This window comes from Saccopteryx bilineata, chromosome 5 (genome assembly GCF_036850765.1).
Source record: "Saccopteryx bilineata isolate mSacBil1 chromosome 5, mSacBil1_pri_phased_curated, whole genome shotgun sequence".
Classification (NCBI taxonomy): domain Eukaryota; kingdom Metazoa; phylum Chordata; class Mammalia; order Chiroptera; family Emballonuridae; genus Saccopteryx; species Saccopteryx bilineata.
The window spans coordinates 58,395,590-58,410,971 of record NC_089494.1 but is presented as its reverse complement, the minus strand read 5'-3'; the positions used below and the strand labels follow the sequence as shown (position 1 = coordinate 58,410,971).

Sequence of the window (15,382 nt, the reverse complement as noted above, 5' to 3'; positions counted from 1 at the left end):
CACTCACAGCAGATCATTTTTATCATCCCTCTCCTCTATATGCTGAAAGTAGCTCATAAGGATCTTTCTTGATTTGTTCTCTAGTTTTAAAACAATTAGCAAGCTAAAAGGAATAACTCTTAATTTTAAAGATTATTCAAATTCAGCAAAAGAGTTCACACATGAACTGAATTTTATACCTACCAAACAAAAATATTCCACCTCCCAGTTTGTACTCTGTTTCACTGTTTTAAATTATAAACATAATTAAAACCCCCAAATGATCATAAAAAATGACAGAATTAAAGTACTCAAGTTATGTTTTTTTCATCGTTACCAACAATCATGCTATCATTGTTTATTCTTGAATATACTGTTTTAAAGCAGGACTGTGACATTCTCAAAGGCTGGAGACACCAAGGACACCCGGGGCCAGTGCAGAAGGTTCTGAACCAATAAGAACTAACTCTTTTTTCTTTCTTTCTTATTTTCCAGGTGAGAGGAAGGGAGATAGAGTGACATGCACCACGACTGGGATCCACCCAGCAACCCGACTTGGGCCAATGCTTTACCCATCTATGGCCATACTCACAACTGAGCTATTTTTAGCACCTAAGGCAGAGGCTCCATGGAGCCATCCTCAGTGCCCAGGGCTGATGCTTGAACTAATAGAGCCATGGCTGTGGGAGGGGAAGAGAGAGTGAGAGAGAAGAGACAGGGTGAAGGGTGGGGAAGCAGATGGTTGCTTCTCCCATGTGCCCTGACCAGGAATCAATCCCAGGACATCTACATGCCAGGCCAACACTGAGCAAACCAGCCAGGGCCAGGAACTACCATATTTTTTGCTCCATAAGATGCACCTGACCATAAAATACACCTAGGGTTTTAAGGAGGAAAATAGGAAAAAAAATATTCTGAACCAAATGGTGTGTTAAAACATTTAGTAAAATATTGTATTTTTTTGCTCCATAGGATGCACAGATATTTTACCCTTTATTTTTTGGGGAAAAAAGTGCATCTTATGGAATGAAAAATACAGTAACTTCTGAAAGTGTGTACCATGACCACCTGTACAAGGGGCTGACTCTATACCCGGGTATTCTTGGGGTCAGCTTCAGAGGAACAAACAGGCAGAGCTCTGTGTTCCAATGATGGAGACAGAGGTTTTAAGGAGCACATATGGGAAAGAGGAAGTCTGCTAGGGGTCTTACTCAGGGTGGTTATTCCAGCAATTGTCTGGTTGTAGAGCAGACACAGTGATCCCATCGTCCAGGCCACACAAACTTTCCAGGAAACACTCAAAAGTGTTGGAACAGGAATAAGACAGCAAAAGGTCTGAGGATAGGTGAGGTGGGGACAATGGAAGGCCAGGGCATAACAGAAAGAGAAATAGGCTTCACCAGTTAGATTGACTGCACTGGGGTGGTTAAAACGTGTCACATAAAAATGGCGGTTCATAGCTGTCTTTTCTAAACAACTAGGAAGAAGTCTGTGGAAAAGTCTAGAACAGACTTCTTACTTCCACTACCAAAATGGTTCTGATTGGTTTTCCATCTACAATACCTGTTATCTCTAAAGGAAAACAAAAAATCAATTCTCTGCTTTCATTTATTCTCTGTAACTTTGTTTTCTAAGGTTCAAAAATCCCCCTCACCCACCAATTTGTATACTCACCTTCTATGGAAAAAGAGAAAGCCATGGTTTGTTGAAACTGAACCAATTTGAATACCGTTTTCTAATTTTGAATGCAAATTCATGGAGAGGAGGTGAAAATATAATACATTAGGAGACAGAAAGACATTGTCTATCTTTTCTTTAATTATTCAAATAATCTCCAACTCTTTAGGTGTAGGCTAAGACTTATTACTTTAAAAATCACTCATGTGCCCTTTTCACTGTCAGAAAAGCAAGGCTAAATATTCACATAATGAAGAAACACAAGAACTTTTTCTTACCGAAATATATCACGATGGTTTTTGATGTTCCAATCATATTCTTCTTTACTGACAAGTTCAAAGAACTCAGTTCTCCTCCTGTACAAAATCAAATGAAGAAAGAAAATAACCCAACAAAACCTGGAATAAAATTTGTCAGTCTGCAGGGTGACATAAACACATTTATGAGAAAATATAAGACCACCTGAACCAAGTAACTTAATATTTAAAATCATAAGGCTAGAGCACTATCAAAATAAATCACTTTTTAAAAAAATGTTGAGGCTTCAAGAAAATGCCACAATCACTCCTGAATGTATTTATAACAGAGAAAAGTATTGAATCATAAAACAGAAAACAATGTGGTCCTGCATTTAAGATTACTTGCTAGAAGCGTGACGACACTAAATCAGAGAAGAAAGACAAGGACGAATAAAAAGTGGGACAATTTTGGAAAGTTCATTCAACATAAAACTGAGCTGTAGGATGATCCAAGAAAAGATAAACTCCCTGGTAGTAAATTCAGAAAAAACGCTTTTATTCTAGATGAGAAAATAACAATTTCAGCATTTCAGTGTTTAAACATATAAGCTTTGGAGTCAAAATAACTGTTTAACCAATGGGTCAGTCACCTACTTGCTGTGCACCTTTGGGAAGTCACTTAAACCCTCTGAGTCTCAATTTCCCAACCACTAACATGGAGATTAGATTTGCTAACTCACAGAGTTCTCATGAGGATCACATGAGATGACACATGCAAAGCATTTAGCATAGCGTGTGCACATTTTAAGTGCTGGATATGCACACTGATATAGATACACATTTGGAATTGTATAGATAGGCAGAAGACAAGAGGGAGTATTCTAAAGTTGTGAAAACAAGGGTATTTATATACTGATCACAAAAATTAGGAGATATTTCTTTTTTTCTAAGTTTATTTTATATATATATATTTTTATTTATTAATTTTAATGGGGTGACATTGCTCAATCAGGGTACATAGGTTTAGAGAAAATATCTCCAGGTTATTTTGACATTTGATTATGTTGCATATCCATCATCCAAAGTCAAATTGTCTTTCATCACCTCTATCTGGTTTTCTTTGTGCCCCTCCCTCTCTTTCTTTCCTCTCCACCCCCCCCATAACCATCACACTCTTGTCCATGTCCCTGAGTCTCATTTTTATGTCCCACCTATATATGGAATCATATAAGGGGATATTTCAAAATGAATATGAAGTAATAAAATATCCTCTAATTTTTGTGAGCAGTATATTTTCAAAACTTTAATCTAGTTACATGACTTTAATTTTTATAGTGAAAAAGCAAAAAAAATTATAGCATTACCATTTTAATTATTCAAGAATTATTTCCCATGTCTTCACCTTCTTGGCACTTACTAATGGGAAACTATTTAAAAGATCCTGACATACTGTTTCTCAAAGTGCATCCACAAAATACTAGTTTTAGGAAGTACTCCATATAAAGGTATCCTCTGGCCAAGTGGGTTTGAGAAATGCTGCCTGTAATATACTTTTCTTGGAGAGTCACCACTCACATTAACCTTTTGGAGTCTCTAAGAAATAAATAGAAAGGCCTACTTCAGCTTACTTAACCAGACTTCAATAGTAGTGATGTTTTAAGGAATGCACATTGGAATACTGCCCCATCAGAAATCACAGTAAGGTCTTAGACACTGAGTACTGACCAATTGTATTTTGGGGAACAAAAGACAAGATGCTGAGCGCAATTGTCTCTCCTGTTTCTGGTCTGTGGTGTCCCTCATCAGCTGAACCAACTATATGGACTTCTTGTCACCTGGTCAGACTGACTATGCAAGTTACCCTTAAGGGGGAAGTTCAGGAAGACAAATACTTGGCTCACTTCCTTATTGAAGACACAAAGGTACATCCTGGATTAATCCCTTAAAGTGGATACAGGTCAAGGCCATACTACAGTATGGGATCATCTCTACAACAATCTCATAGTAATGGACAGAGATGGCATTGCATAGTTACATGGAAGGTAACTTCGGTGTTACCTTTGGTCTGCAGGTGTGTACATAACTTTTCTTCTTGTAATTTTACCATTGTTTTCAATTGTCCATTTTCTTTTTTATGACCACAGCCATGACTTGTTCACATCAGTACCATGACTGTGAACTGAAATAGAAAAGAAAGTGGTGGCCCCACAGTGACCTGGGCTTAATGCTGTCTGCCACTCAATTCACTCTATGGTCCTGGGCAAGTGATTCCACATTACTGAGCCTTAGTTCCCAGCTTTGTGGTGAGCATTTGAAATGAGGTGCATTAAGAGTTGGCACTGGTAGATTCTCCATACCTGACTGCAATCATTAATGTGTAAATACTATTGTAAGTACTATTAGTAGTATTCCTACCAACAAAAATATACAATGGACTGATTGGACTACATAGAGATGGAAAATTCACCTAGTTCTTTCTTCTTAAATGGCTATTAGTCTTCTTTTGAATAATTGTGGAGAAGAAAGTTTGGTTCAACAAACATTAAACTCTGCCAACTCTTCTTTTTTAAAGAAATAAGTATTTCTTTTAGATTTTATTTATTCACTTTTAGAAAGAGAGGGGGAGAGAGAGAAAAAGGGGAAGGAGCAGGAAGCATCAACTCCCATATGTGCCTTGACCAGACAAGCCTGGGGTTTTGAACCAGTGACCTCAGCATTCCAGGTCAATGCTTTATACACTGTGTGACCACAGGTCAGACTCTGCCAACTCTTTACTAGCCTTTATGGACACAAAACATGGGTGCAATCTTGAAACATCTCTTGAGTTTAGCAGGGGTCATCAACAAATAAAAAGTTAATACCCCTTCAAATGTAATGCTAATGATAATAGGGACCAGATTGAGCTGTGGAAAGCACTTGCCTTGGGCACAAAAGTTAAGTGGGTGCCCAAAACTCAGTAATCAAGACAAATAATATTTTAATCCAATATTTATTTATTTATTTTTCTTATATATATATATTTTCATTTTTCTGAAGCTGGAAACAGGGAGAGACAGTCAGACAGACTCCCGCATGCGCCCGACTGGGATCCACCCTGCATGCCCACCAGGGGCGACGCTCTGCCCACCAGGGGGCGATGCTCTGCCCATCCTGGGCGTCGCCATGTTGCGACCAGAGCCACTCTAGCGCCTGAGGCAGAAGCCACAGAGCCATCCCCAGCGCCCGGGCCATCTTTGCTCCAATGGAGCCTTGGCTGCGGGAGGGGAAGAGAGAGACAGAGAGGAAAGCGCGGCGGAGGGGTGGAGAAGCAAATGGCTGCTTCTCCTGTGTGCCCTGGCCGGGAATCGAACCCGGGTCCTCCGCATGCTAGGCCAACGCTCTACTGCTGAGCCAACCAGCCAGGGCTTAATCCAATATTTAAAAAAAATCAACATAAGCACAAAAATATCCATGAACAATATATCAAAATTTTAAATAAAAATAGGACCTAACATTGCACTTGCATGGTTCACCTCACTTGCCTTCCCCTAGTCCCTTCCCTGATGAGGCTAATATTTATTGGGATCCTTACTCTGTATATCCCAGGCAGACTTTCTAGGTTCTGTTAGTTACTATCCAGATTACCAACCTTGGGTAGGTTATTTAACCTTGCTGGGCTTCAGTTTTCTTCTCAGTAAAAAGTTATATTAATAGGATCTACACTGTTAGGGTTGGTGGGAAGATTAAATGAAATGTAAAACACTTCACAGAGTATCTAGCACACAGTAGGTGCTCAGTAAGGATTAACCAGTTATTAAGATCAGAAAGGTTGAGTTAACTGGCCCAGTGTTCTGCAGCTGGTGAATGGCAGAGCTGGGCTACAAACACAACCTGTTGGAATAACAGCTGCCCCAAGCAGCTCAGATATGCCTTGGGTGTCCCGGGAGCACAGAGGAAAGCACTTAGCTTAGTTTGGAAAATCATCAAAGATCATGGAAAGCTTTCTGAAAGGGCTTGTCAGTCATCATCCTTGTCATCATATGCACCTGGGTATCATTTCAATCCTGTGAGTTACTCTTAAAAAAATCACTAGAATGCTAGCTCCATGAGGACAAGGGCCTGGTCCATTTTCATTCACTCCTGGGTCCCCAGTGCCTACAACAGTGCCTAACATGAAATATTAGTTGAATTGATGAATGAATAAAAAATATATTCTCACAAGATTATTTATTAAAAAAATTCTTCAACTACTGGTTTCACCTAGATTCTAATTGTTCTGGGGCCTTCACAGTTACCATTTGGAGAGATTAAGATAAGAAAACAACATAAAATCTATCCAAGAAAAGCCCTGTCAGATTCCTGAAGACTAGATTCTAACTTGAACCAAATGGACAACATAACAAATTATGGGAGATTTAAGAACACCATTGTCTGACCTTTCTCCCACTGACTATTGTTTATCTCCTGAGGATATATTAGATATATGAGACATAACATTTTTGATGCAAAATGGAGGCATATTACTTAGGTGGCTAACTCAAGGCAGGAAATACATATTTTTATTTTTTATTTTTTTTAAATTTTTTTTATTTATTCATTTTAGAGAGGAGAGGGAGAGACAGAGAGAGAGAGAGAGAGAGAGAGAGAGAGAGAGAGAGAGAGAGGAGAGACAGAGAGAGAAGGGGGGAGGAGCTGGAAGCATCAACTCCCATATGTGCCTTGACCAGGCAAGTCCAGGGTTTTGAACTGGCGACCTCAGCATTTCCAGGTCGACGCTTTATCCACTGCGCCACCACAGGTCAGGCCTATACATATTTTTAAAAAACACAAATCTGTGATATGCCAACCAAATAGCACCATAAGAGTAAATTCCCTAGCGATGGAAAGTTTAATAGCTAATGTTGCTGGTATGAAAGTCTTAAATCAACTGAACCCCAACTCAGTCTATAAGCTTCCCATCACATTATAACAATCCTAGGTTTTATTGTTTCAAGATGAAAAGGCTGTCCACCATCCCTAGGAGGTGGTGGATAGAGGAGGGCAGGAAAAATTTTTTTCATAGCACACAGAAAAATGTGGTACAATAATTTTATTTTCTACTCACTGACAAAACTATGCAATTTCTTAGTAGGATCTATTTATTCTGGCATCCCAAGGTTTGGCTATGACCTCAGAAGGTAATAGGAAACTTCCTGCACATCATAGTTTTATAAAAATAAACAGCGTGGGAAAGATTTAGTCACTGGTGGAACCATGTACATCAGGGGTCCCCAAACTTTTTACAGAGGGGGCCAGTTCACTGTCCCTCAGACTGTTGGAGGGCCAGACTATAAAAAAAACTATGAACAAATCCCTATGCACACTGTACATATCTTATTTTAAAGTAGAAAAACAAAACGTGAACAAATACAATATTTAAAATAAAGAACAAGTAAATTTAAGTCAACAAACTGACCAATATTTCAATGGGAACTATGGGCCTGTTTTTGGCTAATGAGATGGTCAATGTCCGGTTCCATAATTTTTCTTTTTTTTTTTTCCTTTCTTCCAGAGACAGAGAGAGGGATAGACAGGGACAGACAGACAGGAACGGAGAGATGAAAAGCATCAATCATTAGTTTCTCGTTGCGCGTTGCTACACTTTAGTTGTTCATTGATTGCTTTCTCATATGTGCCTTGACCACGGGCCTTCAGCAGACCGAGTAACCCCTTGCTCCAGCCAGCGACCTTGGATCCAAGCCGGTGAGCTTTTGCTTAAACCAGATGAGCCTGAGCTCAAGCTGGCGACCTCGGGGTCTCGAACCCTGGTCTTCCGCATCCCAGTCTGATGCTCTATCGACTGCACCGCCTGGTCAGGCCTGTTGCATATTTTTCACTGCTAGCCCTAACATGCTTCTGGAGCCGTGACTCATGTGTCTGTCCTGCGTCACCGGAAGTAGTACCGTACATGAGCTGTGCTGCGCTTTGCATCTGCATCCTCTGCTCCTCTCACTGACCACCAGTGAAAGAGGTACCCCTTCCAGAAGTGCGGTGGGGCCGGATAAACGGCCTCAGGGGACCGCATGCGGCCCATGGGCCGCAGTTTGGGGATGCTGATGTACATCAGACAACTGGTATGTATTCTTTGGCAACTTGATTTTTCCCACTCAGTGTTTCTGAGCATCATTTATGTTGCTATGTGTAGTTCTGGGCCATTTGCTTTCACTGCTGTGTGGTGTTCCATGCATCAGTGGATCCCTGTTTATTCACCCATTTCCTGGTGATGAAAACAGATTTTTTTCCAAGGTTTTTTTTCTTTGTTTGTTTTTGTTTTTTTGCTATTATATACAATGCTGCTATGACTTCCTTGTAGAGGTCTCTTTGTGAACTGGTGTGAATTTTCTTATCTCTGCCTTTCTCTCTCTCTAGGTACTTATTATGTATATGTAAAATTGTTAGGTCATAGAATGATTTATTTTCTATGTTTAACTTGTGTTTTCATTATAATTGCAGACTGTTAGAGGTGTACAGAGTGGGGCAAAAGTATATTTACAGTTAGAAGTACCTGAAACACAGTTTATTTTTGTATTATTATTTACTAATTATTGTATTATTTCCTATACGAACAACTGTAAATATACTTTTGTCTGACCTCATATGAAACCTTCGAGAAAATTTTGCTGTAATTCTGTCATTTTATAGGTAGGGAAACTCAAGGTGAAGAAAAATGAGGTTGAGTTGCCCAGGGTCCCAGGGCAGTTCTGGGAAAATCTAAGTAAATTCCATGTCCCCAGTCTCACAGTCCTGGTCTCTGGGACCATTTTTCTAAACTGTATGTAGCATGAACTTTGGGGGCTGGATAGCCTTGTATGTTATAAGAATATGGCCAGCAGTGGCTGAACACCTTCATGAGATGTCATGGCATTAAAGGCTGCTGTACCAGTGCCCAGGGTCATGGTAGGCACCAGACAGAGGTCTTTCTGTTATCAACAAGAGGATGCTCCAAAGAAGAGCTGCAGATGGCCCAGGTCAGGTTGGTCATCCATGGCTCCAGGTGGTTTATTTTTGACATCCTCCTTAGTGACAATAATTATAAAACAACAATGTGAAATTCACTGTGTATTTAAAAGATGAATTTGCACACACAACCTTTTAGCATCTATATATGTGTGTGTACATAGATTATACATAGTCGACAGCATAAGCATATGTGAATATGTTAAAAATAAGAGCACTTTTATAAACATGGGACTGATAAAACAAACATTTGAAAATCCACAAAATTATATAATACTTTCTAGACCTGGACTCCTCCAACATGAGGAACTATATCATTCCTTTCTCAAGCAGATCATTGGGAACTCAGGTGTTCAAAAACAATGTCAAATACCTCAGCTAGTAAATAGCAAGTTACTGGAAAATCTCATTTGTAATCAGGTATGTTTTTATTAGGCCTTTATTCTGTTTTCTTGACATATGCTCCACTCAGAAAAATAGCAGTCTTTACAAAAGCATCAGTTAAACAGAACAGCTAAAATTACATCCAAATAATTCTAAAGTCTGGTTACCAGTCATCCACAAATACATCGGAAATCTCTGTGGTTTGTAATTTATCTGCAAGGTAACTTCCTCTCATTTGTAAAGCAAGAGATTATCATTCCTGTGAATATTTTAAACCAGGGATTTTTTTTTTTTGTAAATTTATTTATCAATGCATATATAGTCTTTATTTATTTAACTGTTCTGAATCTACTATAAGTCTATGAAGGTTGGGAAGGTTTTACTACTGAGATGACAAATCATGATTGTGATTCTCTTGCGATTTCAACTCCAGAATTGTTAGGCAGGGGTGGCAAGAGTGTGTGGATGAGCCAGAGGGGGTACAGGGAAACAGCTGAAGATTTGTTCTGTCAGTATTCTCATGGCGCATTCAACAGGCAAATCATCCATCTGCAATTGATTGCTAAATGCAAATTCTGGAGAGATTCTGGACTTCGGGTCAAAAGCACCAGAGAAGAATAAAAAATTACTTTGGGGACGTTAACTTCAGTAATTATGACTAAAGAAACAAAAGTTATATATTTAATTTAGACAATGAATTATCTCCCTGCTTTAGTAGTCTGAAACACTAGGACTAGCAAAGAAAAAAATGGCCTGTATGAGGCTATGCTGATGTTAACAGCACAAATAAAATTGGCAAAATGCAGGAAATGGAGAGGCTAGAGTGACTTTTAATATTGAAAATGGCAGAAGATTAGACAACATGAGGACCTAACCATCAGTTCAGCTAACCCATAGTGACCAGGTAGAAGTGATTTAAGGGGGTTGCTACATGGCACATGCCCGAGAGGCCCTAGGTTTACTTTGGCTGCAGCACTTGATACACGTTGTATTGCTGTTTTTCTCTCTTCCCCACGGGGCTCTGAGTGCCTGAAGGTAAGAAACATGTCTTACCTTATCTACCTCTGTGTGCCCAGCAACTAGCACAAAACCTGGCATAAAGTAGGCATAATAAGTGTTAGTGGATGAATTTCTTATTTTTAAATGCATTTGCAATATCAGGTGGATGGGGATATGGGGTTGACTATATATATAAATGCTTTGAAATGCATCAAGAAGTACCAAAATATTTCTTCCATCCACCTGCTACAAGGCCTGTGAATAATTTCCATAGGTTAATTTATCAGATTCTATTAAAATATAAGAATGTTTGGGAAAGAGAAATGAATCAATCCCTATGAGTCATCACACCTTATAATACAATATTCTATCCTCTTCCTTTCCAATATGGTGGCTAATTGAGAGCAAGCAACTGAGGAGATTGAAAACACTGAACATCATGGGCTCTTAAACATTTGTTGAACGAATGACTATTCCTGTCTACACAGGAGTTGAAACACTTGTGGAGTTTCTATTGTATTTTTTTTAAATAAAAATTTCAAGATATTGATCTAATTTTTAAAAGATGGTAAAGTGATGACTCCTAATAATCTTAGCTAATTTAGTACATTTTACTCTCATTATTAGAGGCTTTTGAGAAATGCTACTTATTGCATCCCTTTGGAAAGACAAAGAAACCATTAGACCAAGCATTTTCCATAATTGCTGATGAATGTTTGTAGAGCACAAAGGGAAATGAAAAAAATTCAATTTGAAGAATATTCTGATTAATTAGAAGCCAACCAAAAAATGCAGGAAGCACCCATTTAATTTATAAAATTTGAATTATTGTTGACTGTCACGCAGACAAATAGTACAGGGCATTTGTGATTTCCTTTTGAAGTTGTAACTCTAGTAATATTGGATCTCTCTCTCTCTCTGCAGACTCCAACAAGTTTTATCTTTTATCATATAAATTTTATTTTGATTTCTGGTTCAATGATTCTTTTCTTTAAGAAGTATTTCAAATTATCAAAGTTATCAAATTTAAATTATTTAGAGTATTTAAGTCTTATTTTAATTACCAAATCATCTTTCAAATAGGTACTCTTTGACTCCCAGAGGGCCCTAGGGGACTGGGGTGGGTCATGTGCCTGTCCCCCATGGCTGACAAGGAAACCAAGGCAAAGGGAGATTAAGTGAGCGACTCTCTCAAAGTCACATGGCTGGTTACCGATAAGGTATGTCTAATTCCTGCTTGAGATTATTTAATTACCAAAGCCTTGTTCCCTGCAGGGACTTAGATATAGGCACAGAAATCCATTTTAGAAAGTCATTCAGCAGAAACTGGAGAATGTTTTCAGTGAGCTGGAAAATCATACTGAAGAATTAGCTCCCACACTTAAGTTTGGAAACCTAGAAATTCATACTGAGATTTTTGTTTTGTTTTTGAAACCTGTGAATTCTTCTTTTATCTGTCATTTTTAGGAGAGAATCTCAAGGGACACCTAAAACCACTTGAAATTAAAGTTACAAGTTTTTGTGGTTATTTTTTAAAAGGTTCCATGTTTCCAGGAATCTTACATTTTTTCCCTGTTGGTACATCGCAGGAGATCCTGCTCTATGAATGAGTCATAAACCCCTCTCCAAAAGGCCTGGGCCTTCTTCCTGACAGCCCTGCACCTTTCTAGACAGCTTTCCCCTTCCTAGGGGAGGAAATCAGTGAGATTCGTCTCTGGTTGACCTCTACTGTGTGTCATGACTTTTGATTTGAGTAGTCAGGGCAGAACCAGTGCTAATCCAGACTTCATATGGGGCTGTCTCACATCCCAGTGGCCCACCTTTCTCCAGCCATTGCTGCTTCGGCCCGCCAGTGACACAGCTCCTGCCTCGCTGGCTCTGTCTTGCCTACTTCCTGCCCCATCGCTGCACTGAACCTGTGTGGGACTGGATGCTGCAGGAATCCCAAGCCTTGGGGCATGGATATCCAGGAAGCATGTGGGAGTAACATTCAGAGAGAGGCAGGTAAATAATTTTGAGGTGCAGCAAATGAGATTTTTCAGACAGTTCCACAGTGGGGACCATCAAGGGTCTGTGTCCTTACCATAGCTTTCCTACTTGCTGTTCCACTGTCTCAGTTCCCAGTCCTATTCTTGATGTCGCCTCTAAAACTAAATTACCTGCCTGCAAGCCTTTGTCTCCAGCTCTGCTTTGGGAGAGGGCACACAGAACTCATGCTGGTTTTTATATTAAACCAATTACTGTACAGCTGGGAAGGTCAATATTGCCATGTAATTTAGCCCCAATTTACATGACAACTATTTCATGCTTTTTCCATTGGAGAAGGAATATAGTGATTGTGGGAAAAGCCCCCAAAGAGGAGGCTTTTTCTTGTCTCTGACATTTGCAAGATTTTGTGTTATTTTTCTCAGTGTGGGTTCCAGTTTAGCCACTAATTATATGTGACCTAAACTATACTACATATTTAACCTTTTTGAGCTCAGTATGTGATCTAAAAAAAAAAAGATGACTTAGATGACCTCATTTCCAATATCCTTTCCAATTCCACACTATATATTTGAAATAAAAGCATCTGGATGACTGTAGTAGTTGCTTCCCCTTCATTAACCCCAGGGAGTGTTTTGGCTAAAAAATATGGCAACACCTTAATGCAACTTTAGACAGCAAGTGAATCAGCCTTGTGAAGGTCTAGATTAGAGAATGAACAGCTATTCAGAACTTCAAAAAACAATAGCGCTGACATAAAGAGAACCAGCCAGCTTCTTTGGGAGTCAGCAAACATTAGCAGGGGCTGTAGCATTAAGATAAGAACAGAGTAATGAGAAAACGAGTTGCGACCAGCTTCCTTGACTGCATTCCAGCGGTCACTCAGTGATTCGGCACATCGCTAACGGGGCTTGATAAATGGACTCCAACTGTTGAGATTTTTTTTTCTCTCTCTTAGAAGTTACTTGGAAACTTGACTTAGGAAAATGCTTCTACTTTGAGAAAAATAACACCAAATCTTGCAAGTGCCAGAGATAGGAAATAAAAACATTGAAGAGATACGGGCTTCCATAAATCCCAAATCAAAGAGCATCCATTCAGAAAAAGAGGGAAGATCATGATAGCTAAGTCAAACACAAAAACCACAACACATGAAAAATAAGTAAGCTATAAAGCAAAGGAAGTTGTAGATGTAGTCGCTTATAAGACAATTAGAATATATAAGACAGATAACATAAGCATTATCTCCATTTTACACATGAAGAAAAAGCTCAGAGAGTATCTAGTTTGTCTGATGACACACTGCTAGTAGTGGCAAAACTGGGATTTTAATTTTTCAAATATATTTTAAAAATTAGTTAAAATTTGTATTTATCAAAGTAATACGTGCACATAGTTAAAAAAACAAACAGCACTAAAAAGCATACAGTTGAAACTTGAATAATGGGGTGAAGGATAGGGGTGAAAACCCCACACAGTCGAAAATCTGAGTATAATGTTTGAGTCCAAAACCTTCTATTGCTCCTTGGGGTATTGGTTCCAGGACTCCCTGCAGATACCAAAATCAGCAGATACTCAAGTCCCTTATATAAAATGTGTAGAACAATGTATACAGTTGGCTCTCTGTACCATGGAGTCCCAATGGAGGACTGAAAATACCATTTTAGATCCACAGTTGGTTGAATCTGGGGATATAAAATTCACATATGTAAAGGGCTAACTGTATTTATTGAAAAATAATCTGTATTAGGTGAATTTGTGCAATTCAAGCCTGTCATTCAAGGGTCAACCGTATAATAATATAAAGCAGTGTTTTCAATATTGCTGCTTTATTATCCTTTGACTGTTTTTTTTTTAATGCTTTCATTTGATTTTTTATTTTGGGCATTATGTTTTTAATTTCCAAGAGCTCTTTTTTCTTCTATGGTTTTTCCTATTGTATTTTTTCCTTTACATTTTCCACTGATTTGAGAGAAAGACAGAGAGAAAAGATGGAGAGAACGGAGGGGGGTGAGAGAGAGAGAGAGAGAGAGAGAGAGGAGTATCAACTTATTGTTCCACTTAGTTGTGCACTCATTGATTGCTTCTCTCATGTGCCCTGACCAAGGATTGAGCCTGCGACCTTGGCATGCTGGGATGATGCTCTATCCACTGAGTGGCCTGGACAGGGTCATTCCTATTTTTTTTTAAGTGAGAGGCAGGGAGGCAGTGAGACAAGACTCCTGCATGTGCCCTGACTGAGATCCACCAGGCAAGCCCCCTACCGGGAGATGCTCTGCCCAGCTGGGGCTGCTGCTCTGTTGCTCAGCAATTGAGCTATTTTAGCACCTGAGGTGAGGCCATGGAGCCATCCTCAGTGCCTGGGGCCAACTCACTTGAATCAAGCCATGGCTACAGAAGGGGAAGAGAGAAAGAGAGAGAGAACAGGAAGGGGTGGAGAAGCATATAGTTGCTTCTCCTGTGTGCCCTAACTGGGAATTGAACCTAGGACTTCCACACTCTACCACTGAGCCGACCAGCCAGGGCCTGTTTTTGTTTTTTTAAAAAATATGCTGTTCTTGTTTCATGGATGTATTATCTTTTAGCTCCCTAAGGATATTAACAATAGTTTTTGTTTTGTTTTGGTTTGTTTTGTTCCTCTCCTTATATTCTCTGATTCTAGTTTTTTGTTTGTTTTGTTAACCTCTGTTTTTCACATGAGAGACTTTCATCAATGTTATTCATTTGTGTGTAATAGAAGGACATTAAAAGGTAAGCTGGAGTTGTACGTGTGTGTCCTACATGTACAAAACATGGTACATATTTAAACTAAAAATTATTTATTGTTTATCTGAAATGCAAATTTAACTGTACTTCTTGTATTTCTATTTGCTAAATCTGACCACCCTGAGTGTGCAGCTGATCGATCTCTAGATTCTGGGTGACTGGACTAAGAGCTAAGGGTTTTTAATGCATAGACTCTTTCCTTTTATTTCATCCTCTTTTCTGAGCTTTGCATCTCATTTGTACGTTGTACTTTTCCCAGTACAGAGCTCTTTCTTTCATTTCTTCAGAGAGTAAACCTCTGACCTTTTCCAAGTGGGGGAAAAGGAGTCATCTGGTGCTCTATAAACTGACTTTCTAGTAATTGCCTTGTCCGAAGC

General features: G+C 39.1%; 1 protein-coding gene across 2 annotated transcripts in view; it reads right to left on the bottom strand.

Annotated features, from left to right (window-relative positions):
- PDE11A (phosphodiesterase 11A) overlaps window positions 1–15,382 on the bottom strand; it is a 467,655-nt gene that overhangs the window by 59,331 nt on the left and 392,942 nt on the right. For both annotated transcript variants that reach the window (XM_066232547.1, XM_066232548.1), the window contains one exon: window positions 1,935–2,012. In XM_066232547.1, coding sequence (XP_066088644.1) covers window positions 1,935–2,012 — 78 coding nt within the window. The remainder of the gene's footprint in view (window positions 1–1,934; window positions 2,013–15,382) is intronic.